This window comes from Chenopodium album, chromosome 6 (genome assembly GCF_948465745.1).
Source record: "Chenopodium album chromosome 6, dcCheAlbu1.1, whole genome shotgun sequence".
In the NCBI taxonomy this organism is placed as follows: domain Eukaryota; kingdom Viridiplantae; phylum Streptophyta; class Magnoliopsida; order Caryophyllales; family Amaranthaceae; genus Chenopodium; species Chenopodium album.
The window spans coordinates 66630315-66656148 of record NC_137839.1 but is presented as its reverse complement, the minus strand read 5'-3'; the positions used below and the strand labels follow the sequence as shown (position 1 = coordinate 66656148).

The following is a 25834-nucleotide window of genomic DNA, read 5'->3' as shown; positions in this document are numbered from 1 at the left end:
AGATCTCAAAGAATAACTCTAAATACATACCAATGAATAAAGAGATAAAACTAATATGTTGGAAACTCGAGATCTGTCTAGAACTTACTGGACGAACTGTAACTGGAACCTGACTGGAACTTCGACCTGGAGGTTTGACTTAGCTTCGTGGTGAAGGATGAAACCATTAAGCACGACCACTAAGTTTCATCAGCCTCAACTTTGAATGAATACATATGAACATATTTATAGTACACCCAAATTATCCTTTTCGTAAAAGATAAGTTTTATTAAAAGATAGAAATAAAAGATATTTTCCAAAAATAAGTTTTCCAAATATATATCTTTTGTTAAAAATATATTCTATTAATAATAATAAGGTATATTTACCATAAAATCAGATTTTATCTAAATCTTATATTTTCCAAATATACTAATATATCTTTTAACAAAAGATATACTTTTACCATATCTTTTGTTAAAAGATATTATTTTTACAAAAGATATATTTACCATATCTTTTTACAAAAGATATACTTGCCATATCTTTTTATAAAAGATATAATTATCATATATTTTTATAAAAGATATATTTATCATATCTTTTAACAAAAGATATACTTGCCATAAAATTAGATTTTATTTAAAACTTATTTTACTGAAAATATTTTTCAAAAATAACTTATCTTTTTCCAAAAGGGATTTATTAGAAAATAAATATTTTTATTCTGTAAAACCAAATCCCTAAAAGATGTGCACGTATTAGGTAAATATTTATATCATTAAATTCGACCTGCGACCTTTGACGACGTGCAAACCTAAGTTCCGATTAGGTTTCAGAACTCTGACAGTATCTGAGTTTCTGACAAGTCAGTAACTCTAATTTCATTAACTATCATGAGTTCACCTTGGTTCTTTAGACTTGTTCCAGACTGACTTTTGTGTCTAACATACTTACATGAATCCTAGAGCGATATACTTCGATTTCTCCGTCTTCATGTTGTTTCTTTGAAACTCTTGTTCTGGAATCTTGTAGTATTGATGTATTCTAGATCTCGGGGCAGCGTTAAGTTCCAGCTAGGGAACGTTCCTGTTAGGGAACTTAGATAGTTCTTGTTAGAGAACTAAGTTCCTGTTAGGAAACTCTTGATGTACATGTTAGGGAACATGGAACTCTTCATGTACCTATTAGGGAACATGCTCCGGCTCTCGTGGGAAAGCCTGCCAAAGGTTCCTTCTGCATCTCGTTAGAGAATATCTTCTGGTTCCTTCGTGGTTTGGTTCTTGTGGGAGAACCTGCTTTAGGTTCATTCATTCTCTCTTGTTCCTCTTGAAGTCTTCTATGTTCCAACCCATTGACTTCACCTAAGTCAGTTCCTGTCTTCACATAAACACTTAAGATAAACATTAGATTAAAGTTTGTTTGTTATAAACAAACTTCAAGTGAGAGAACTAATTAAACTTAAAGCTTATGTAAATACTCCTATACAACTCATGTATGCATAGTGTACTTACCTCATGAAGCTAACATATGCAAACACCTATTTACATAGTTACCTTCACATACGGTTCTTTAGCCATCATCATTCTTATCAACCATGACACTCATCATTGTTCTTGTTTCTCTATTGCTTATCATATATTGATCAGATTCCTTATATATACGTGACATTGCTGAGGTTCCTTGTATCCTGTTCCAAGCATAACTTGTTCTTTCTATGCACAACTTAACAAACACGTTAGATAGATAATCATCATTAGTTTACAATCATCATAACCTAATTACTCAACAATTTCCCCCTTTTTGATGATGACAAACTAATGATGTTAGAACTTTAAACTTAACTATTGCATACCATAAGCATCATACATATTCTTCCTCCTTTTGTCATTATCAAAAAGGGTATTGTTCCACACGTTTGTTTTCCATAAATTACACACGCGTAAAGTCATATATGTCACACCTATCACCATATAATAAGTAAATATATAATGGTTAAACACTTGTTGTTCCTAAAAGCCTCAAGATACTCACTTTTCAAACACGGATAACATTTCCACACTAATTTCCAACTCACAATCCAAAGGCCCAACTTCAAAAACCTTAATTGAACTTGACAAATAAGAAGTTAAAAATCAAGTAAAGAACAGAGCTCAAAAGTTAGAAATGGATTGCATTAATAAGCAAATGAAAGCGCAAGCTCAAAGGATATATAAAGAAGCATACGGAACAAAATAAGTAGAGGGAACATGAAGTGGAATTTGTGCTCTTCGTTTAGACCTTTTGAGATGATAAGATTCACCACATTTGTTCTTCATTTCATACTCTTGAACCTCCTGCTAAACACAACACATATTCATCTTGCTAATTGATAACCAAGTTCCCTTACTTCAACTACCAACTTCTTTGAGAAACATTCTGCTTACTGGAACTTAAACAGATTTCAGCTTCATAGTCAATTTCCTTCAACGTTTAATGTTGCTCCTTCACTAGCTAGCTTACCAAGTATACGAGTACACCACATCAACATAGTCAATATTCTTCATATTTAGATATCTAGGAAATTAAATATTGGATCACCCTTATTCTTCTTCTTCCTCCTTTTTTTTTTTTTTTTTTTTTTTTTTTTTTTTTTTTTTAACATAGGGTGTCATTACACAGATTTTGCATGCTTTCCTATAATCACACATTTTAAATCAATGAAGATAATACTTACTCATACACTTGAGTTCCACAACCAGCTTTGAACCATTTTGATTTCTTGGTTCCTACCTTATTCCCCCTTAGTTCCTTACCATTCTTCTTCCTTTTCAAGTGCTTACATCTTTTCTTTTTCTTCAACTTCCCCCTCAACATATAATCACCATTCTTCACGTTTCAATGATCCATAAAAAGATGATGAATAAACTTAGAGCACATTGGAATTAAGAATAAGAAGTATGGCTATATGAAAAGATAAGGAAATAGGGTCGATAGAATTTCGAATATATGAAGATATGAAATAAGTATAGCGCAACACGGACACACAACTAAAAGTTGTAGAATAATGTTGCATTCGAAGAAATATAGTGTGGATGCTTGAAAGTTGGCTAATAGATAGGTTAGTTCCCTCTGAAATTTAAACGGGTGAGATACAAACGGTCTGGGAACTTACCTGTCTTGTTCCATCAAAGTTTCTTCCATTGTTCCTTTGGCAACTTAGGAACTTCGTGTTTGACAACACCCATAGTTCTATTATGAGACCTCTAATACTCTTAGGCAAGTGAGTATGTCTTTTACAACACAAGAACTAAGTGTGACACATAAACAATAAGTGTACATTCTTTACTTCAAGTTTAACATGCACCAATCTTGACATAACTTAAGGGAAAAATACTTTATAATCATGTTATGTTTCATCAAGTCTTGTTCCATTAAGCAATATATACAAGAATATGACAAGTTAAGACAGAACCATAAGTTAATCAATTCATAAATTCGCATATTGCATTCATACCAAAAATATATCAATTCAATTCATATATAGACATAATGTGAAAAGGAACTTATATCTTATGCAGTCTTTTACCAGTAAAAATATAACTTTTAAAACATTGGTTGATATGATGGCTTACCTTGGAGTTATTTTGAAGTGTTTATTCTGTTCCTTGATGATCTCAAATCTAATATCAACTTTCACTTCTAACTCAAGTTCCATTGTCAGTGGTTAATGCTTACAAATATATTTTCTCATCATAGAATCATCAAAAACCAATGCACAATGGCTCATTAGTTGTACCAGAAATATAATCAATGTAAACAAGCACAACTAAAACCTCAGTCCATCTTGAAAACAAAAATTGATAATTTTAAAGCTCAATTTTCAAGAAGGAACTTGGATAGCAATCTATCCTAGAGTATGTTCCACATTGACATCTATAACAGAAAGTTATACAAAAGACATTTATGACATCCATGTGGTACAACTCTAATCCCATATAAACAACAAGATAAAATAATATTCAATTACCTTTAAGTCTAGCTATACGAGCAATAAGTTCCTAAAAAACAATACGTACCTTTATATTGGTTGTTTCCTATAAGAACCAACCTGGCCTTGTTCCATTTTCGTGCCTTACTCAACAAGCTTTCTCCAGAACACCCTTTTTACTCTCCGACCCTTTTTAGGTGTTCTAGAATAGGTTCAGGATGTAACAAACACCTTCTTCCTTTTAAGCTCATTGAGTTCCTGTTGCACATGTAACCTTCAAGCTACATCCTTAAATGCTTCAATAATGTCGTGAGGCTCGGCCTTGGTTACATATGCATGAAAGACACTATAGTTCCTTTTGTTGAGATTTTGCTGCTAGGAACAAATATTATCTCATCTCTGGAACTTCGTCAGAACTTGCTTTCTTATATTGAGTTCATTGAACTTTGCTGCATGAGTTGGAACTTAACATCTAAAAGTTCCTCAACATGTGTAGCTAGCCCATGCTGTTATCCTTAGTGACATATTTCTTTACTAGGAACTCAGTTAGTTCTTCAAGAACATGTGAGTTCATCTTTTATAACCTGCTTGATGAGAACAAACCTGTTAGTCTCAAAATATGTTCACTTTTTGCACATTAAACATGATAGTGTAAACTCTTTTTGTTTTACTGATCTAGGCGTTTATGGGTAAATCGCCTTGGCACTTCTATCATCAAACATCCCTAAGTGGAACATACAGTGTCTTGTTAATCAAAGATCTATTGCTTCAGTGTTGATGATGTAGTAAGAGACATTGAAAACTATTCCAAAGAACCTGCAAAGACCATTAGCATATAACTTTGTTCTCTTCATGTCTTTCACGATTCAAAGTTGGAAACTTGTTGTCAATCCTATGTTCCTACGAAAAACATCAAACATGAATGGAACTAGGTTCCATTGTTAGATCCATAACTTCATAAATGATGAACATTTAGCCACAAACACTGTGATAGAAAAGACTTTCAACAAACAGTTCATCATCTCTTCTATTAAGAAAAGTAACCAAGTGTCCATTTGCGTTCATTACTTATAAACAAGACATATCTTTCAATTAGTCTCTAAATATCACATGATAAACAAATCCATATCACTAAGATCCAATGGATTAGTGTTGCTTACCATCTACCCGATGTTGAAAGAGAATATAACATGTTTTAATTCTCATGCTTCTCAATCTTACCTGTTTGGAACTTACATATACATATACCTATTATCGAGTTCCTACTAGGTTTATCAAGCATAAAAAAATTAACATGTTTACAGTTTGAAGCATAGAATTATTTCGTAAAACATCTAGAGTTACAAGCATTTAAACACCAAAATGTGCATCTAAAACTCGACAAGAAAAATGTTCACAATGGTATAGGAACTTGACTTACTAACCACCTGTTATGCAACAATTTTACCTTCTGTGTTAGTCTTATAAGTCAAAGTTCTTCCATTGTAGGTTTATAGCAGGAAATATCTTGATTTGACAATCACCATCCCTTTGGAACCTCGCTGTTGAGATACTACGAGTTCCTTCCTACTATGCACCTTCAACTGTTCATGTTCCTATTGATATCAGGTTGGAACATGCCCTTCTGGTCCTTTTGACCATTGTATCTTGGGTAGAGGAACGTGTTGGTTTAATCTCAAGTTCTTCAACACCTTGTCAAAGTTCCTCAAATATTCATTCTGAAGATATAACCTGAAAAATCAAAACCCAAGAGAATTATTTTGTGCTTTCAAAAGGTTAGTAGGTTAGTCAAGAGAGATAGATAAAACCTAAAGTATAAAAGTATTGAAATATAAAGTTCCAGTAAGAATACTCCCTTTTGGATGTCGTTCCATAAACGAAATTATGGATCTCCAACACGTAGTCAAAGATAATCATCTTAACTCATCATCCTTCATAAGAGTCTGCTACAGGAATTTATGCTTGGTTCCAAAGAACTTTGAACAATAGGAACTTGACTGGAACTTGCATAAGAAGATGAACAGGAACTTGTACACTAACTCCTATAGCACCTTGATATAGAAGCTTTGTTAATCCTGTATCCTAAATCTATTTTATCAATTCAAGTTCATTAAGTTCCAACTAGTTAAGCACCAAGTTTCTAACGGAACAAACTTTTATGCACCGATTTATCTCAATGGACAAACCTACAAAACAATCATTAACAACCAGCACAAAACTAGAAGAGAAGTTAGTTTGTCATGATATATGTTATAAGCTTCAAAACAACTTCTCTTTTACATCCATTCACTAATAACCTTCATAGAAATGGGGAATTGAATTTTAATAGGAGTTTGTGAAGGATCAATACATACCAAAAGCACATGACCAATATTTATAGAGAAATGTATAGGTGACTTACACACCTATCCATATTATCGCTTCACCTACTACAAACCTCTTATAAAGGCTTTGTAGTGAGAGGAACTTGCATATAATTCCATATATACAAACAACCAAAAATCATTGTTATTAATAAGTTGTCTCCACTCACATAACCTGCAAAATCGGTCACGTTTTGGCTTTGGTTACCCAATATATATTGGGTACCTTCATGTTAGTAATAGACGTCAATAATCCATAATTAAAACAAATACTGTTAAACCAACTATCTTTACTAACCATTAACATCATGTGTCTACATAATAAATATTCAAAATAATAAAAACACATGATAAGGTCATTCTTTGGCCAATATTCAAAATATACGTTTATTACCTTGCCTAAAGAATTAAGTTTCCATTCAAGGGTAGTCCAGGTTCCAAAAGACCAAATATGCATAATTCTAAACAATAAGTTCCTTGAACTATTTCTAGTAAACTGACTCTTAATTAATAAATCAATTTATAAATCAAAAAAATGATTTTTAAATACACTCCAAATCAGATTTGTGGTTACACAAAATTGATTTAAAAATATTAACAATAAAATCAAAAATTTAACAAGAAATACTGTAAGGAACTTGCACACATAGTAACATGCATATAACAAAGAATTCAAAGACAAGACACTTACCTTCAAGATGTTAATCTTTGAATTACTTATGCTTTACAAGCCGATTTTGGTCTTCATGTGGTGTTGGGAACATTCTCGGGCTGAGTTCCAACCGCTGCATTCCTCGTAGTTATACATCCTTGCCTAGAACTTGCTCCTCGGGGTTACCCGGTTTTCTCTAGAGCATTGGCTCTGATACCAATTGTTATTTTGGATGATATACTACAAGATGGGGGGTGAATTGTAGTATGTTCCTAGTGCCTAATTTTCGCGGAATATAAAACTGATTGCTGTTAGGAACTTAGACAATGCAAAGCGGATTTTACGAGGAAACCATCCAGGGCCAACTGGAAGTAAAACCTCGACCCTACCTTAGGGATTTCAAACACAAATCACTTCACTATAATAGGGAAAACACCAAGTTACAATCTAATATTAGACACGGACCATTATCTCACAACTTTCTCACTGGACTTGCTACTTGATAGGACCCTATCCTACCCAATCTAAGCACCTTACTTAGATTCACTCATACCACCAAAGTACTACACGTACTTCCAAAGTACAAAATACTTGTACCACCTAAGTACAAAACCACAGCTTCACCTAGAAGCTTACACAAACTACTCTTACTATACAATTATAACGAGAATCCTCACGAACTCTCTCACCCCAATACATAAAGCACTCAAAACCCTTTTTCCCTTTTACAAGATCTCAAAGAATAACTCTAAATACATACCAATGAATAAAGAGATAAAATTAATATGTTGGACACTCGAGATCTGTCTGGAACTTACTGGACGAACTGTAACTGGAACCTGACTGGAACTTCGACCTGGAGGTTTGACTTAGCTTCGTGGTGAAGGATGAAACCATTAAGCACGACCACTAAGTTTCATCAGCTTCAACTTTGAATAAATACATATGAACATATGTATAGTACACCCAAAGCATCCTTTTCAAAAAAGATAAGTTTTATTAAAAGATAGAAATAAAAGATATTTTCCAAAAATAAGTTTTTCAAAAATATATCTTTTGTTAAGAATATATTCTATCAATAATAATAAGATATATTTACCACAAAATCAGATTTTATCTAAATCTTATATTTTCCAAATATACTAATATATCTTTTAACAAAAGATTTACTTTTACCATATCTTTTGTTAAAAGATATTCTTTTTACAAAAGATATATTTACCATATCTTTTTACAAAAGATATACTTTCCATATCATTTTATAAAACATATACTTATCATATCTTTTTACAAAAGATATATTTACCATATCTTTTAACAAAAGATATACTTGCCATAAAATTAGATTTTATTTAAAACTTATTTTACTGAAAATATTTTCCAAAAATAACTTATCTTTTTCCAAAAGGGATTTATTAGAAAATAAATATTTTTATTCTGTAAAACCAAATCCCTAAAATATATGCACGTATTAGGTAAATATTTATATCATTAAATTCAACCTGCGACCTTTAACGACGCGCAGACCTAAGTTCCGATTAGGTTTCGGAACTCTGACAGTCTCTGAGTTCCTGACAAGTCAGTAACTCTAATTTCATTGACTACATGAGTTCACCTTGGTTCTTTAGACTTGTTCCAGACTGACTTTTATGTCCAACATACTTACATGAATCCTAGAGCGATATACTTCGATTTCTCCGTCTTCATGTTGTTTCTTTGAAACTCTTGTTCTGGAATCTTGTAGTATTGATGTATTCTAGATCTCGGGGCAACATTAAGTTCTTGCTAGGGAACGTTCCTGTTAGGGAACTTAAATAGTTCTTGTTAGAGAACTAAGTTCCTGTTAGGAAACTCTTGATGTACCTGTTAGGGAACATGGAACTCTTCATGTACCTGTTAGGGAACATGCTCCGGCTCTCGTGGGAAAGCCTGCCAAAGGTTCCTTCTACATCTCGTTAGAAAATATCTTCTGGTTCCTTTGTGGTTTGGTTCTTGTGGGAGAACCTGCTTTAGGTTCATTCATTCTCTTTTGTTCCTCTTGAAGTCTTCTATGTTCCAACCCATTGACTTCACCTAAGTCAGTTCCTGTCTTCACATAAACACTTAAGAGAAACATTAGATTGAAGTTTGTTTGTCATAAACAAACTTCAAGTGAGAGAACTAATTAAACTTAAAGCTTATGTAAATACTCCTATACAACTCATGTATGCATAGTGTACTTACCTCATGAAGCTAACATATGCAAACACCTATTTACATAGTTACCTTCACGGTTCTTTAGCCATCATCATTCTTATCAACCATGACACTCATCATTGTTCTTGTTTCTCTATTGCTTATCATATATTGATCAGATTCCTTATATATACGTTACATTGCTTAGGTTCCTTGTATCCTGTTCCAAGCATAACTTGTTCTTTCTATGCACAACTTAACAAACACATTAGATAGATAATCATCATTAGTTTACAATCATCAAAACCTAATTACTCAACATTAATAATAATCATTAAACACAATTATAGCTTAAACACATCTCTATTTGGACATAAGTTACTTGGCTCCAACTGAAAGGATTACGAATGTGCTAGCAAGTTTATGATTAACGATAATTAACAATAATCGAAGAACGAAACCAAGTAAAACAAAGAACAAGAACGAATTTACCATGAGAATCCGAGTGCCGGGAGAAAACCCACCAATCCACTATGAAGTAACTTGATTATGATGATTACAAGCTCTCAATACACCATGAAAGCTCACACCTCTCTTAATTCACTCTCTTAAACTCTAAGAAGATGAACTAATTTCAAGAGGCTTTTTCTCTCTCTTAAATCTAACATCATACCCTTTACAATGATAATACATGAGTATATATATAGTGTTAGGCTAAATAAAACAATCCTACGGCCTTAAATAAGCCACATCGCTTAAGTCGCAAAACCGTAAAAAACAGGGCATACACGAGGTTCGACCGAACCTACCCCATGTTCGACCAAACCAAGGGTGGTTCGGTCAAACCTCCAGAGGTTCGTTCGAACTTCGAGTCAGTAGCTTTTGCAAATGAAAATCTACAGCAGGTTCGACCGAACCTTTAAGAAGTTCGGTCGAACTCCCGCACTGCTCAGATAGGTCTTTGTAAAATGGCCATAACTTCCTCGATTCTTGACCAAATCGAGCATATGACCAGTCGTTGGAAAGCTCTTGAGACGAGCTATCACCTCCAACTTGAATAATCTCAATATCACTTCTAGATCTTGAGATATGCCCATTTGAAGTCAGCTGCTACTTTTCATTGTTGCTTTACACCAAGCAAACAATCCATAGCTTAACACCAAAGCTATGCACCCCCTTAGCCTCCTTAAACCGTTCTCTACACTTTTCAAACCCAACACCAACCTTCCACCCAAAAGTGTCTTTATGTGAAAGTGGTGTGTTAACCTTAGGGAACGTACCGGCGAATACAATGAATACCACGGTTGCGCCGGAATTTTGTTACAAGTCAGTGATTTGCATCACGACACTCCATACTCTTTCATTGTCATAAGATCATCTTTTCGATCTTATTATTTTACTTTCAATTCAGCCTTGAAAATATTTCTTATATTACAACAAGTATGGTTGACAACAAGGCTTTATGAGTATGGCTTCTAGTATGTAAGCCTTTATTGAATGTCAATCAACAATATTTATAGTTGAAGATGGAGGTTATTCAAGGAAATGACAAGAATAATTTAGAACACCATCATTCTTGTATGAACATTCTTGTAGCCACGACCCATGAGTTTCTAGAATTTCCATGAATCATATCTTCTCGTTTTCTAGTGTCAAGAATCTTTTAGATAATTATAGTGGCTTGCATGATAAAAGCAAGTAGAAAAATCTAGAAAGTTAAGTTCACTAAAAAAAATCTATAGAGAACTAGAAAGCAATAATAACCATACTACATGTATTCGAAAACTTTATTAAATCCTCCACATAAATAATGGGTCTATAAAATTAGGGTCACACCCAACAACTAATTAACCTTAAACAAGTCAAGTCAATCCAAATTACCGGGTAATTAAGGCCTCATGGGAATGAAGGAACGATAATGGTGTATGAACCATTGGACCCGGCCCAAATGTCCTTAGTGGAGATCGTATCTCACAATCTGATGATATGGTGACACAACTAGATTAAGTACTACATGGCAAACAACGAACAAGTCAATCCTATAATGTACAAATATATTTTTTATTTTTTAATAATGCGATTATTGCTGTTGACTACAGTCCTGCCTTTGAGGCCACAATTGGCTATAAATAAATGATGAACTTTTGTACTTCTTATGCAAGAACAAGTTAAAGTAGTTTAATAAAAAGATGGCTTCAAAGGTTTTTCTAGTTGGCATCATTTTTGCTGTTCTTTTTCTCACTCCTTGCGTAGTTTCAGCTCGTCAGATGGCTGAGCCCATCTCAACTCAAAAGACGCTAAGCTTCTTATTCTTTGCTATGTCATTTACTCATGTATTGTTTTTTTTTTTTTTTTTTTTTTTTTTTTTTTTTTTTATCTTCTTATATTAAGTTGTTTTTCTTACCATTAATTAAAAAAAAAATAAAATAAAAAATTCCTTTATTGTATTTATCGTTCTATTCAATTGTAGCATGTATGGATGGATTAAATTAACAACCTCCATTTCTAATTAATTGTCCTATAATTAAGGGTACTAATATATGTAGCCCTTAGGGCTATTGCATTAATTATACTTCTTAAAAATGAAATTAAGTAGAGAATTCATGACAAATCAAATTTTACAGAATAATCTAATACTTATTATAAGTATAAATATGTTTCAAAACTTTATCAAGATCTTGTTATATCGTCTCAATTTGTATTTTTTAAGTATTTAATTTTGTATATTTTTTATATACATAGCTTGAGAAATTCTATAAAAACACTCTGTTGAAAATCATACAAAAGTAAAATAGGACAATAAATTCGAAATGGAGAAAGTATGTCAATTTGTACAAAGAGAACATATATGCCAAAAAATTTGAAGGCAACCAATATAATTATGGGAATGATATGAGGGTTGGTCTTGGGTGAAGTTGAAAAGATCGATGTTGCTAAAGAAAAATTATTATGTTCAACCAATGATTATATGCTTACAAGTACTATGTTTTAAAATAACTCAAGTCTTATTTAATAATTAATTAATTGAGTCATTTTAAATTCGCTATTTGTACAAATTCAAGTGCAATTTTTAATTAATAACTCCAATACTTGTGAAAAAAGTTAAATACAGTTGATTTATTTAAGGGATTTGAACAATATACCTAGTTTATTAAGTTGAACCAAAAAAATAATTTATTTAAACTTTTTCTTAAAAGAAAACTAAAGTATATTGAGAAGAACCAATCTAGAAAAACTTTGAGGATATGTTCACATTTACTGAACTGAGCCGAACTCAGCGAAACTGAACTGAACTGAACTATTTATGTGAGATGGAAATTAGGAACTGAAGTGAAATGAACTGATGAGCTGAACTGAATTGAACTGAACTGAAATTAAGCTGAAGTTAACAGACCCTAGTTCTTTAAATAACTATTTTTAAAAATTAAGAATTTGTGATCAAGGGTTTTATTTTTGGATAAATATTCTAAAGTCTAATAAATTTGTGCCAGTAGTAAGCAAAGAAATTTAGGCTAACAAACCAAAATACAGATTACCAAGTATTATTTTTATAATATTGAACTTTTAAGCTTCCATTTTTACTACAATTATATCTTTAAAAGCATGTATTACCTCGTAACATAATAGATTTGTTTTTTTTTTTTTTTTTTGGAAGATTATAATCAAATTAAAGATGTTTATTGCAAACTACTCCATATATATATGCTAACATGTGTATTTGCTTTGCAGAATCTAGGATGCAGCGCAATGGTAGACCTATTTACTATCGTAATCCACCGAGTTACGGTGGTGGTTATACAGCTACTCCTTGTCGAAATTGTCAAATTTATTCAGATAAACTTCTTCCTTAATTATGGCCAGTTGCCACATAATATGCGTAAATGAATAAGTGTTAAGCTATGTTGAAACGGAGTTAGGATTAGTAACTAAAACAAATAATTAAGCGAGTGATGATAGTATAATATTACACTTTATTTACCTTTGACTTCCAAAGTTGTATGGTTTTATAAATAAGTAGTATTTCTTATATTTGTACTACTCTCCAACTTTCACTACAAGAAAAAGGGTATTAGGGACGGATTAGCAACTACTTTGGTTAGTTGGCAATGACCTCGTCGCAAATCCATTTTTGCGACTAATTTTTGAACTGTCGCAAATTTAGCGACGAATTTGCAACGACTTTGCAACTGCCATTTAGCGACTAACTTTCAAATTTATTTAGCAACTATATCATTGTCCGTCGTAAAATATTTGCAACGGATTAGCGACTACGAAAACTAATGTTTTAAAACTATTTTTGCAACAGATTAGCAACTATAAGACCAAATTTTGCGACTACGAAACCAAACTTTTGCGACTACAGAGATTGATTTTTTTGCGATGGATTTGCAACTAAAGGCCAAAATTTTGAGACTATTGAGACTAATTTTTTCGCGACGGATTAGCGACTACAAGACCTAACTTTTGCGACTATGAAAATTATTTTTTTTTGCGACAGATTAGAGACTACTGAAACCAATTATTCCAACTATGCAGATTTCTTGTAGTCGCTGAATTTTTGCGACGAGCTATTAATATTTGGAGGCCATAATTTAGCTATGACTAATATCAATCATAAAAAAAAAGTACCCACGCAAAAATTCAAAAAACCAAAATATTAATTTTATTCGAATAACCAAAATATCATCATCAATTTTGTATCAATGTATTCAAAACAATATTAGTAACCATAAGACTAATTGTTTCAAAAATCACCTCTCGTATGACAAATAAGAACTAATGACGATATACAATATGTAGTACGGTGAGAAGTAGGAACGCTCTTGTAGTACATTTGTGAAGCACTCCCTAAACCTTACACTTTTTCATTCTTTTGCCCACATACAACCTCCAAGTAGACTTTGTCGTCCTTTGTTCTTATATTTCCTCAAGTTTTCCATATATTCTCCTGCATTAAGATATGTATTAGTAACTATGATTTCAATTGTTAAAACTTAAAAGACAAAAAAAGAGCAACACTTACAATAAAATAATTAATGTAAACAATTATTAGAAAAAATTTCGGCAGAGTCTCCTTTGTAAATTGAACAATTCCCTCCAAAAAGCTATGGCTTCAAAACCTGTTTCAATTCACAATATGCCATACCAATTATCACACAAACAATTAAATAATCTATAATATCTAACAGCATTAACTACCATACATTTTTTTGTAATCTTAGCAAAATATATAAGTATACTCACACCATGACTTGATGAGTCTTTTCACCCATCAATTCGATTTCATCATTGCCCACATCAACAGAATGAGTGCTTTCATAGACTTTAGCAGCAGTTTGTAAAACTCCATCCTTTTTCTTTTCCTTATTAGAAGAAGTTGTTAGAACTGAAAAAATAAACAAAAAAAAGGGGACATATAAAAAGGAGTAGTAGGGATTGGCTTAGTTAGGTATAATGTGATAATTGTATCCTTTAATGTTATTTCTGATTTATTTTACAAAATGCAGCCCAACTTCCCTCATTTTCTTTACTGTTCTTTCTGATTTATTTTGCTCTTGCTTTAGTTGTGAGAAACTGAGTAAAAGTAGTAGCAGTTCGTTAAGTAATGCCTAAAAACAGAGCATAATGCCAAATACTTGATTTATTCCAAAATTTTATCCAAAAACTCTCCTAAACCTACAATGAACAAAGGAGCTGGCATGCCACGTAGACTGATCACATATACAAGGAGGGGAAGAATGAAGAAAGCAGCAGTAGCACACCAAGTGACAACAGCCTACCAAATAACTATCACACATAGGACAGGGGAGTAGTCGGGATCCTTTTTCAACATTGTACATATAAAAAGGGGAGAAGGGGCACTGCGATTGGTAGCTAATTTCTTGTATAATAATTTAGTAACCCTTGAGATTTGTTACCTGGTGGTGGTCATAAGTCACCCTTGTAGTAGCCGTTTTTGCTAGAATGAAACCCATCCCTTTTTCCTCGGTTTACTTATTAGGTCTATTTTCTTTATCTGGGTTTGATTACAAATTTGCAATAGTCAATAGTAATATAGTAGTTGTTGTCTTTCTAAATTTATCAGAAGATTGAAAAAGTCAACTCCTTTTTTAAATGCCATTTACAACAACCTTCAAACTTAAACCTTTTCCCACATCACTTTGACTCATTTCCTTTCATTTTGCATGCAATTTTCAGAATACCCATAATACTTTCACTTTCACGTGTCCATTTTCCCACATTTATTTTTCGAATAGAGCATTGATCATAAAAAATCCCCTGTTTTTTCACTTCATAAATTACACCCAAAAAAAGCTAAAACTTCACTCCAAATTTGCTCCTTTTTCATTGTCTGCAAAATTTAGCATCTGGGTATTTGTCTAAGTGATTAAAGATTGCATCTTTGAGGACTTATACTCTGTTTTATTTTTCTTCTGGGTAACTTTCTATTTTGGATAAGGAAATTACACCACAAAATATGTAAAATTCACTTCAATTTTCAAAATTTCCTCATAAAATTCAAATTCAAATTTAATGATCTAGGTAGTTGTACACTTGTACAGTTTAGTTGATTAAAATGGCATTTTGAGGTTTTCATTGTATTATTTTACTCTGTTTTTGGCAAATGTTTCATCCTAAAAAACACTCAACTTTGGAAACTCTCTTAAAAGTGAAGAAATCATTTACAGAAGACCTAAATGGGGTTTTAAAATGTTGGGCATAAACCAACCCAAATTGATGTAAATGAGAAGGAATCATATGTAAATGTGTCGAATGCATCACTCGGTGGGTCAATTTAACCTTCAATCGGTGGTTTAAAACACCTAATAACCCACAATACTAGTAGCATTACACTTAACTCCCATTCATTCACCAAATGCACCACACACCAAGCCACTATTATTCCCCCTGCAACAACAACAACAACCATGCAACAACCACGCATCTAGCAGCCACGCATTCACACCCTATTGATGCACCTACTTCTCCCTCGCACCCTTTCCATAAACCCACCACAATTATTGTCTTAACAACCAGCCAGCAGCAAATTAGGCTCAAAAACAGAATAAAGTCAGAGCAAAACAAGAATTCCAAGCAAAACAAGAATTCCAAGCAAAACAAGAATTCAAACCAAAATAAGAATTCAATGGAATTCGAGAGAACCTCAATAACCTCCATCCATTAATTAACCAATTAGAGTTACACTCTAACCAAAAAACCCCCTTCTTCAGAAAATATACAGTATTTAACAACTAATAGAGAAAAAAAATATATATAGGGGTCGAGATAGTCAGAATTGCGATTTATACACTGAAGAAAAAATAGCAATTTTAGTAAACTCAATCAATTTTGAACGATTTTTCATTAGCTGACTTAAATTACATCATGGAAACCAAATTAAAATCAATTTATTGGACAAAAAATTCAATGATAAACCCTAAAATTCGTAGTTGCAAATTACAATTAGCGAATGATAGAAGTGACATCAAACGTCGTTTAAACTTACCCGGGAGGAGACGTGGTGGCGCAGCGGAGGCAGATGAAGAGCTACAGTTAGGGTTGAATCTCTGAAAATTGCCTTCTGCGTGTTTTTTTTTTCTTTTTAATGGAGGAAGAGTTTCGTACTGTACAGTGTATATAAGGGTTAGAGTGATTAAGTTAGTTTATTTCCTTTTTTGTTTTTTTGGTGGCAACTCCTCATTATATTTACATTTACGACCTTTTTTTTTTTAATAAATTTTAAGAACAATAGAACGACTAACGACTACTGACTTGGTTGCAATATTAGTCGCAAATTTTAAATTAAAAAAGTTTGAAAATCATTAACCCAACAACTACAATTTATAGTTGCAAAAATTATAAGAGCGTCGCAATTTAGCGACAGCATTACAACTACTACAAAATGAGTCGCAAAATTTGCGACTACTCATTTTAGTCGGTCGCTAATATATTTTTTGCGAATGATTATTACAGTAGTTGCAAAATTCAGTCGCAAATTAGCGACCGTGTAGCAACTAGTGGAAAATCAGTTGCAAAATTTGTGACTGTCCGTCTTTATCAGTCGCAAATATATTTTTTGCGACTGAATATTAGGGTAGTCGCAAATTTCTGTTGCTAATTCCTCTTTTTCTTGTAGTGTTTTACTATATGTCACTATGTCAAGAAAGTCTCCTCATTTTCAACTCTAGTCATTTTTATATATACACAATACACGTGATGTCGCAAATCTTAATCTCTTAAGCTTTGTGTTTAACATATAATTACTGAGTAAAGTTTTACTCATTTGCTAATACTCTTGCCATATATTATTGATTTCGAAATTTGAATCATCACTACAAAAAATTAAACAAAAAAAAAAACAGTGAAAAACCATTGCCTAATATAAGAAAAGGGTTTTTCTACATAGTACCCCTGAGGTATTCACTTTTCTAAGCTGTGCCCACCCATTTTCAAAATTCCACACTGTAACCCTAAGGTAACTTTAGTGTCTACAATGTAACCTCCCACTAATCCTAAAGTTAACACCGTTAACTTTTGTTAAAAAAATCTGTTTTAAAAAAAAATAAATAAAAAAATAAAAAAACCTCCCTCCTGCAAAACCACCCACCCACGCACCACCAACCCTTCCCTCCTCCAAACCCACCCAGCCAGCGAACCACCCATCGGACTTCACCCAAGCCACCGCACCCACCCTATGAACCGCACCCAGCACAACGCACCGCCGAAACAACAACAACAATTCGCCGCCGATTCGACCATAAAAAATCTTATGTGTGAACCCTAAAGGACGAAAAACTCCAATCCTTTACCCTTTCACCCTTAAAATGGCCGAAATTTACCATTGAAACCCCGAATGGTCGATTTGGTCGTTTAAAGGGTGAGGGAAAAGGGGGGTGCGTGGTTTTGCGAGGTAGTGGTTGGAGCTGAGGTGTTTTGGGTTGGGCTTGGGTGGTGTGTCATCCGCGGAGTTTGGGGTTGGGCTAAGGTGGTGCATCGGCTGGAGTAGGTGGGGATGGGAGTGCCGGTAGCTGCTGCCGGCAGTGGCTGTGGTGGGGCTAGTTAGGGTTAGGACTGGGTTCAATTTTCTTCATGGTTGTTGGTGTGTGGCGGTTGTGCTAGGTGTGGTGGTTGTTGGTGTGTGGCGGTGGCTGGGTGCGATAGGTAGGGTGGTTAAGGCTGGGTCGTGAGGGTGTGAAGGAGGCAACATAAAACTAACGGTAATAGCTAACGACAACTTAATGACAGGGTTACATCGTACACACTAAAGGTACCTTGGGGTTACAGTGTGGAATTTTGAAAATGGGTGGGCACAACTTAGAAAAGTGAATACCTCAGGGGTACCATGTAGAAATACCCATAAAAAAATGTTGTTTTCTAGCTCAGGCAACACATATACAATGTAGTTTATGCCCCCGTTGTCTATTTATAAGGCAACACATTTTTTATTCAAAAGCAATAATTTTTAAAGCAAAGGTAAAATGATAGATAAAACAACAATTTTACAAAGGCAACAATTAAAATTTGTTACAATCTTAAAAACAATTTTAAACATGTGTACGTGTTTGGCAATCAATGTGAAATTGATATTGAATCAAAAGGGACATGGGAGAAAGTAAGGAACTTGTAAATCATTCATGGAATTTAATGATGAGAACGACAAAAGCAACCAATATTTTTTTTATCAATGATGGTTATAGCCCATTTAGGGTCTGTTCACATTTACTGAACTGAACTGATTGGAGCTGAACTTAACTGAAATGAATATTTTATTTGAGAAGGAAATTAGGAGATGAACTAAACTGAACTGAACTGATTGGAGCTAAACTGAACTGAAATTATTGGAGCTGAACTGAACTATTGAACTGAAATTAAGCTGAAGCAAATAGGCCCTTAAAATGCTGAAACTGACAACTCCATGTGGTTGCTAATCACGAAAAGAATATGTTTAAATTTTATAGTATAATTTTTTTTTTAAAATACCCTTTAAAAGCACCATTTTGTGGAAAAAACCTTTTAAAAGTTTTTTGGTTAAAAAAAAAACACCACATTCTTTTTTTTTTGTAGGAGAAAACCTATTTCCTTAATTACACTCTTAATTAACTTGATTAGACTCTAATTTCCTCTAATTAACCTCTAACCCACAAAATTACTAAATAGTTACATTAAATTAAAAAATTAATAAATAAAAAAAACCACCACCCCCTCCCTTTCCTCCTCCTTCCTTCCCCCCCCCCCCCCCCTTATCACGAATACAATTCTGCTTGTATAGGCCGCCGCTCGGTTCTTATTGTGACTTGTTTTATTGTCATCGAAAGAGTTATATACACTTCTAGGTAATTGTGATGGCGGAGTTTCTAGAATCAATTTGATGAAGCTCATCATAAACTTGTAACGTATTTTCTTTCTAGGGATGCCCAGTTGATCTTTATGATTTATTTAGCTTGTCAATCTTTTGTGCCAAGTCAGCCCTCCTCAATAAACGTTGATGAGTCAGTACAACCAACGCAGCAGTACCCTATTGTATGTGATGAGTGGGATGATGACAGTGCTTGAGGGTGTTAACGTCGCAAGCAGAAATGTTAACGCCGTTGATCGGGTTACGTAAAGGAGAAGTTGTAATTACATGTGTGGTTGGTAGGTTTATTGTTTAGCTGTATAAAAGCTTTCTTGGGTAACAAGTTTTAAGAAACACATTATGGCTTTTACATGTTACTGTAATTTAAAAAATAGTTCATAGCGTACTGAAAGATTGGATCTGTCCTCGGTGGAAGACACGGCAAATGTGTCTGGCGCTCTGATTTCAGGTTTAAGGTATGATTTGTTTATAGATTATATTGATTAGTTAGTATATGAATTATTTTATTCATGGTTGGTTATTTGAAATTTGTGCTTATTTTGTATAAATCTCGACTAAATAACCTAAGTTATGAAACGGACATTAAGTCAATTTTGTTTGTATGTGGTTTTTTTTTTGTGTTTGATTTAATTATCAATGCGATTGTAAAATGACATGATGAAAATTTACTAAGAATTATCGAAGAGTGTTCATGTTGGCCCGTTCATGATACAGATAAATATTATAGGCCCGTTCTGTTAATTTTAATGTGGAATGGTGACTTAATAATGTAGATCGATCTTATTTTTTTAAAAAAAAAATGAAAAAAAAAGTAGATCGATAAAAAAACTGAAATTTTCGAGTTATACAAGGAGATCGTGCAAATAGGGGGTTAGTAGAGTTATGTGTTTTAAGAAGTAATATGGAAATATTTGGGAATTGCTTGTCACTAAATTCAATTGTGGTGTTTGGTAAAAAAAAAAATTAAACACCTTTATTTTACGGAAAAAATTATACTAGTACACTATAATGATAGAAACTACTAATATATCTCAGGTTGGGACTGTTGTGAGCTGAGCTAAAAACATAGAAGTTCAAGACATTTTGAGTGATGGTGACGATGGCCCCGATAATGTAAACTACGGAAAGGGAAATTCTGGGATTGGTGGTGGTCAGGTTAAGTCTGGGATTGGTGTTTGTCCAACATCACCAATGACCCAGGGGTTTGACAATGCTATGAATTGTGAGCAATTCCAATCTCCAATTAACACGTTGGATACCTTAGGCACAATTTTAGGTAGCAATCAGTTGAGCGGTTCTTCAACTATAGAACCGCCAAAGGTGGGTATGGTTTTTAAGACGTGGCAAGATGTGGAGGCATATTATAAAGAATATGCCCAACAATAGGGTTTTGGAGTCACGAGAGCACAAGGTGTTTATTCGAAAGGTGAGGGGAGATATTGTATTTCGACTACTTGTAGGTGTGAGTGTTGGGGTAGACCAGACATGAGGGCTTTGAGGGAGGCACGAAAGAGGGCTAAGGCTATGGATGTATCTGGTACAGGGGGAGCAGTTGAAGGTATTGTGTGTGCAGATGAATTGAGTCAACGTAAGCGGAAGTCTAAAAAATGTGAGTGTAAGGCGAAGGTTTATGCAAGTGTTAATCGTCAGGGTGAGTGGGTGCTGAAGGGAATGGAGTTGGAGCACTCTAATCATACACCAACACCTAGTAAGGCGAAACTAGTGAAAGAGTATCGAATGAAGGGATTAACCTCAGGGGCAAGGAGGCAGTTGCTGAAATTCTTTGATGAGGGTGTTACTGTTACACAAATTCACGGGTGTCTTTCTACAGAAATACAAGGGAGCCAACCCAATGTGCGATTAACTGTGAAAGATTTGTCGCATGTGGTGTACAAGGAACGGAGGTTGAAAATGGTGGGGGGGAATTTGGCCGCAATGATGTCCTATTTTAATAAAATGCAAGGGGCAAACCCAAATTTTTATCATGCCCAACAACTAGACGAACAAGGGAGGCTGAAAGATGTTATATGGGTTGATGCGCGTAGCCGCGCAGCATATGATGAATTTGGTGACGTTGTATGCTTTGATGCCACATATTTGACAAATGAGTATGAACTCCCATTTGTGAATTTTGTAGGGGTTAACCACCACGGGCAATCAATTTTGTTGGGATGTGCTTTGGTGTCACACAAGGATTGTGATACTTTCCGATGGATATTCAAGGAATGGTTGTCATGCATGAAAAATCGGCCTCCTAAGGCGATTCTTACTGACCAGGCTGCCGCCGTGCGAAAACCCATTGAGGAGATCATGCCATTCACCCGGCATCGGTGGTGTATCTGGCATATAATGAGGAAAATACCCGAAAAACTGGGTAAATGTGAGAGGTTAGTAAACAATAAAGTTATTGTTTTGTAATTTTTATTAAGGTGTTAAATATTGTTGTTGATTTTTTGTGTCTCCTTGTAGGTACAAGGATTTTAAGGGGGTTTTGAAGGCTGTGGTGTATGAAAGCTTGACAGTTGAAGAGTTTGAGAGTTGGTGGGGAGAATTCACTAGTGAGTATAATCTCGAATGTAATGATTGGTTGAATAGCCTTTTTAAGGAGCGGCATATGTGGGTCCTAGAATTCATGAGAGATTACTTTTGGGCTGGTATGAAAACCAATCAGAGGGTTGAGAGTATAAATAGCTTTTTCGACGGGTTTGTGAATCGAAATACAAAGTTGTTTGAATTTCCACAGAAGTATGCGAAGGCTTTGGAGAAAAGGGTGCGCGATGAGACAGCCGCGGATGCGAATTGTGTCAAATATGTGAGGAGGGTAGTAACTGGGTTTGCTATAGAGAAGGTGTTTCAAAAGCTGTATACTGACACCAAGTTTCAAGAGGTTCAGGCGGAATGTTCTAGAATGATGTACTGCTACTGCAAGGAGGAGAAGGAATTGAGTGACAACATAATTGCATACGTTGTTGAAGATCGGGTATGGATTGTACCCGAGGGTCAAAGTGAGGAAGTGATTACTACTCAAAGAAGGTGTTACTCAGCCACTTTTAACAAGGAGACAAATGAGGTTTCATGTGAGTGCCGAAAATTTGTAACACACGGTATTATGTGTAAGCATATGATGAGGATACTAGATCAGAATTTGGTGTTACAAGTACCGGAGCAGTATATTGTTAGTCGATGGAGAAAGGATATATTAAGAAAACATTCTCGTGTACGTGTATCGTATCACGACCCTAGTAACAATGTAGAGGTGATAAGGTACAACAAGCTAATGAGCGAGTTTGAAGCATTGTGTGATGAAGCAGCTATGGTCAATGACGAGGCTATGCAATTGGTTTATGGTGCTATATCACAAATGAGGTTGCAAGTTGATGAATGCAAGCGTCAGAAATTAGAAGAAAGTGTAGACCTATCTTTCCCAGAAGATGCTAATGAATCAGACTCATTTGTCCCTGAAACAGTAAATGGTTACTCTACGGCTGAGGTGATTGGTGGATCAAATTCGTGTCATCGTAGTTGCGATGTGGTTATTAAAGATCCTCTGTTGCAGAAAAAACCCCGGGGAAGGCCTAAGGGGTCACGGAATAAGACTCTTGCGGAAATGGGTTTCAAGAAACTGGTGCGCAAAGGCAAGAAAACGGTACCAGGTGTTCCCAATAGCGTGCCACCATCAAAAGGCACCTCGTCCAGCAATAACAGCAAGGAGGGCGGAAAACACGGAAAGCACAAAGGATTGGACATCATTAAGGTGATGCCCAATTCAAAGGGTCGTTCAAATGCAACAAAAAAAAACAAAGATTGTGAGCACTGAATGTAACACAACCAGTTGCAGTAGACCCACCAAGCATGCTGCATCCAAGGTAATAGATTTCGACTCCTTCGTAGTGTTAGATGTATAAAAAAAACTCGAAGTATTTCGCTTAACCATGTTTAACTGTCTAACAAGCCATACATTTCGAATCCTAAACAGGCCCCAAAGTTGAAATCTGTAAGTGAATTGACTCCTGTAGTGTATTCCAAAACTAACAATCCTGAAGTGAGTCCCTCTATCACAGTAATTATCAACTTTAATATATGTTTGTTATGTGTTGTCACTGTTGTGAGCTTGTAAATTGGCATTATATTTTCGGTAAATTTTGACAGGCAAAGAGGAAAGCATCAAAAGATAATCCTAGTACTGAGCGTTCAAAGGGTAAAAAGCGGGTGCGGCTTGAGTGATTGCAGCGACGAATGAAGTCAACACATTTGTTACGAAATTTGGTTACCGTTCAAATTGCAGTTAATCGTCAGATGTAATCGTTATCTATCATCGTTGTTTTTTAGAATTACCGTTATGTTTTGTTTAAGGATAATATCGTTTTGTTTTGTGTAACGATAATTTCTTTATGTGTTGTTGAAGGAAATAATCGTTTTGTGGTGTTTAATGATAAAAATGTAGTTTCATATGTGTTTTTAAACCACATATTCCTTAATATAAGGTTCTGTTGACATTGGGTCTAAGAAAATTGAAGTTTTTAAGATAATTGTAGTTTCTAAGAAAAATGGGTTTGACAAATATTGAATTGTTGAAAAAAAAAGAAAAAAATGTAGAACTCGGTCATGTAGAACTCGTCTTGTTGATGAGGCTACCTAATAACATTATCTTGTTATTATAAGCGTTTTTTAAGCTAAATTTACATGGCTCTATTCAAAGTGGCCCTGATATGTGTTCAAAGTCAGTGGAAAATCTTGAGTACTTTTCTTTTAGGGGCCAAACGTATTTAGACATATGACATAAATTCCTGATGTAAAACTTATTTAGGGGTTTAGGAGGTTAGATTGGAGTTCTTTTTTTGTACTCCTTATTATATGAAGGAAAAAATAGTACACCACACATATACTTTCTTGTGAACATTTAATCAAATAAATCTCAATGCACCACACATATACTTTTGAGCATTTAATAACCAATTTTGAACATTTAGTAACAAAATATGAACACTCACATATTTTGTATTATTGCAAGTGACCAAATTTTGAAAGAACTTTGTGTAATAATTCAATTGTTTTGTAATTTAAACTGATGTGAAATGTTTAAATTTTTTTCACTAAATATTCAAAAGTGTAGGAGTGGTGCATTTATGGTGCACATAATACTAATTGAGAAAAATAATGTTATATAATTTTTTTTTTGGGCTGCACCAGCTTGTGTTCAAGTTTTTTGGGCTGAGCGAGTTTTTGGACTAATTTTTTGGACCAGGCCCCTACTGTAGGTCCGGACGTGTTCAATATAGCCCATATGGGAATTGTATAAGAACTGAACTTGTGTCAATGGTTTCAATAATATTCATATATAATAACTTCATATTAAGACCCGTAATCGGACATTCAAATCCAAGACCCTGACCCGTATTCGGAAGTTGATACTAATATCCGTTTGCGTACATTTATATAAAATCCATGACCCGGAACCATAAGAAATAAAATTTCAGTTATTAAATTTCAGTTATTTCAGTTATCTTTTTAATAAAACCCGTTTGTTAGACCGTCCTAAAAAAAACCCGTTTTATAATCCCAGACCCGTTTTTTAATTGAATGTATTATTTGAATCTGCGAATGGAGTTGTTTTAAAAGACGAATACAGACAAATTGGGCCACCGTCGTCAAAAATTAATATAAGCGTACCAGAACTAGTAACACATCACTGACGTGGAGACTAATTCTTTTTAGATATGTAAATAAATATACTTTGTACTCAGACATTACATATAGACAGATATAGTATATCTAATTCTTAATAAACATTAAGTAATTCATCATAAAATTGAAGAGAGTACTAAATTAAACAAGCAAACGACAATGGAAACTGATTGAATTAATAAAGTGCTAAAAGGGCTAGATTTCTTTTTTTTTTCTTAGAAAAAAAGAGCAATATATAAACTGGAGCACAGCAGTCATAATTAGTAGTCTTACAATACAGACATGAGAACTTAATGAACATGAAAGACACAGTATGGGAATGGTTCACTTAAGAGGCTTTCAGTACACGGACCTTAATATTCCCACAAACAAAAGGGAAGTAGTGTTACCAAAACATTTAATCCTAGGATAATTAAAACTACTAGTAGCATGTACGTCCGTTAAATAAAATTAGTTTATCACAAAAAATTTAAGGAAGTCCAGCTAAAAACATAATTACGAGTTTACGACATAGGGTTTGCAGATCTTGTATTAAAACCACATAGGTGATCTAAATTAGGGAAACACGAAGCATTTTAAAAAAAACCCAACCTTCCAAATACAACTCGCACGTTCACGCGCCACAGCGACCGCCGCAACACCTTTGTCAGCA

At 34.1% G+C, this 25834-nt stretch overlaps 1 protein-coding gene and 2 long non-coding RNA genes across 3 annotated transcripts; 2 read left to right on the top strand and 1 right to left on the bottom strand.

Annotated features, from left to right (window-relative positions):
- Positions 1-11313: 11313 nt before the first annotated feature.
- On the top strand, positions 11314-13227 carry LOC145635038 (uncharacterized). The gene is made up of 2 exons (XR_014113754.1): positions 11314-11473; positions 12870-13227. It is a non-coding gene; the product is annotated as an uncharacterized LOC145635038 (long non-coding RNA).
- Positions 13228-13780: 553 nt separating this feature from the next.
- On the bottom strand, positions 13781-16797 carry LOC145635037 (uncharacterized). The gene is made up of 2 exons (XR_014113753.1): positions 16648-16797; positions 13781-14088 (listed from the first exon to the last, which is right to left on the bottom strand). It is a non-coding gene; the product is annotated as an uncharacterized LOC145635037 (long non-coding RNA).
- Positions 16798-20982: 4185 nt separating this feature from the next.
- On the top strand, positions 20983-22514 carry LOC145637083 (protein FAR-RED IMPAIRED RESPONSE 1-like). The gene is made up of 3 exons (XM_081688594.1): positions 20983-21884; positions 21967-22384; positions 22473-22514. The coding sequence occupies exons 1-3, from the start codon at positions 20983-20985 to the stop codon at positions 22512-22514; spliced, it is 1362 nt and encodes a 453-aa protein (XP_081544720.1).
- The last annotated feature ends 3320 nt before the right edge of the window (positions 22515-25834 follow it).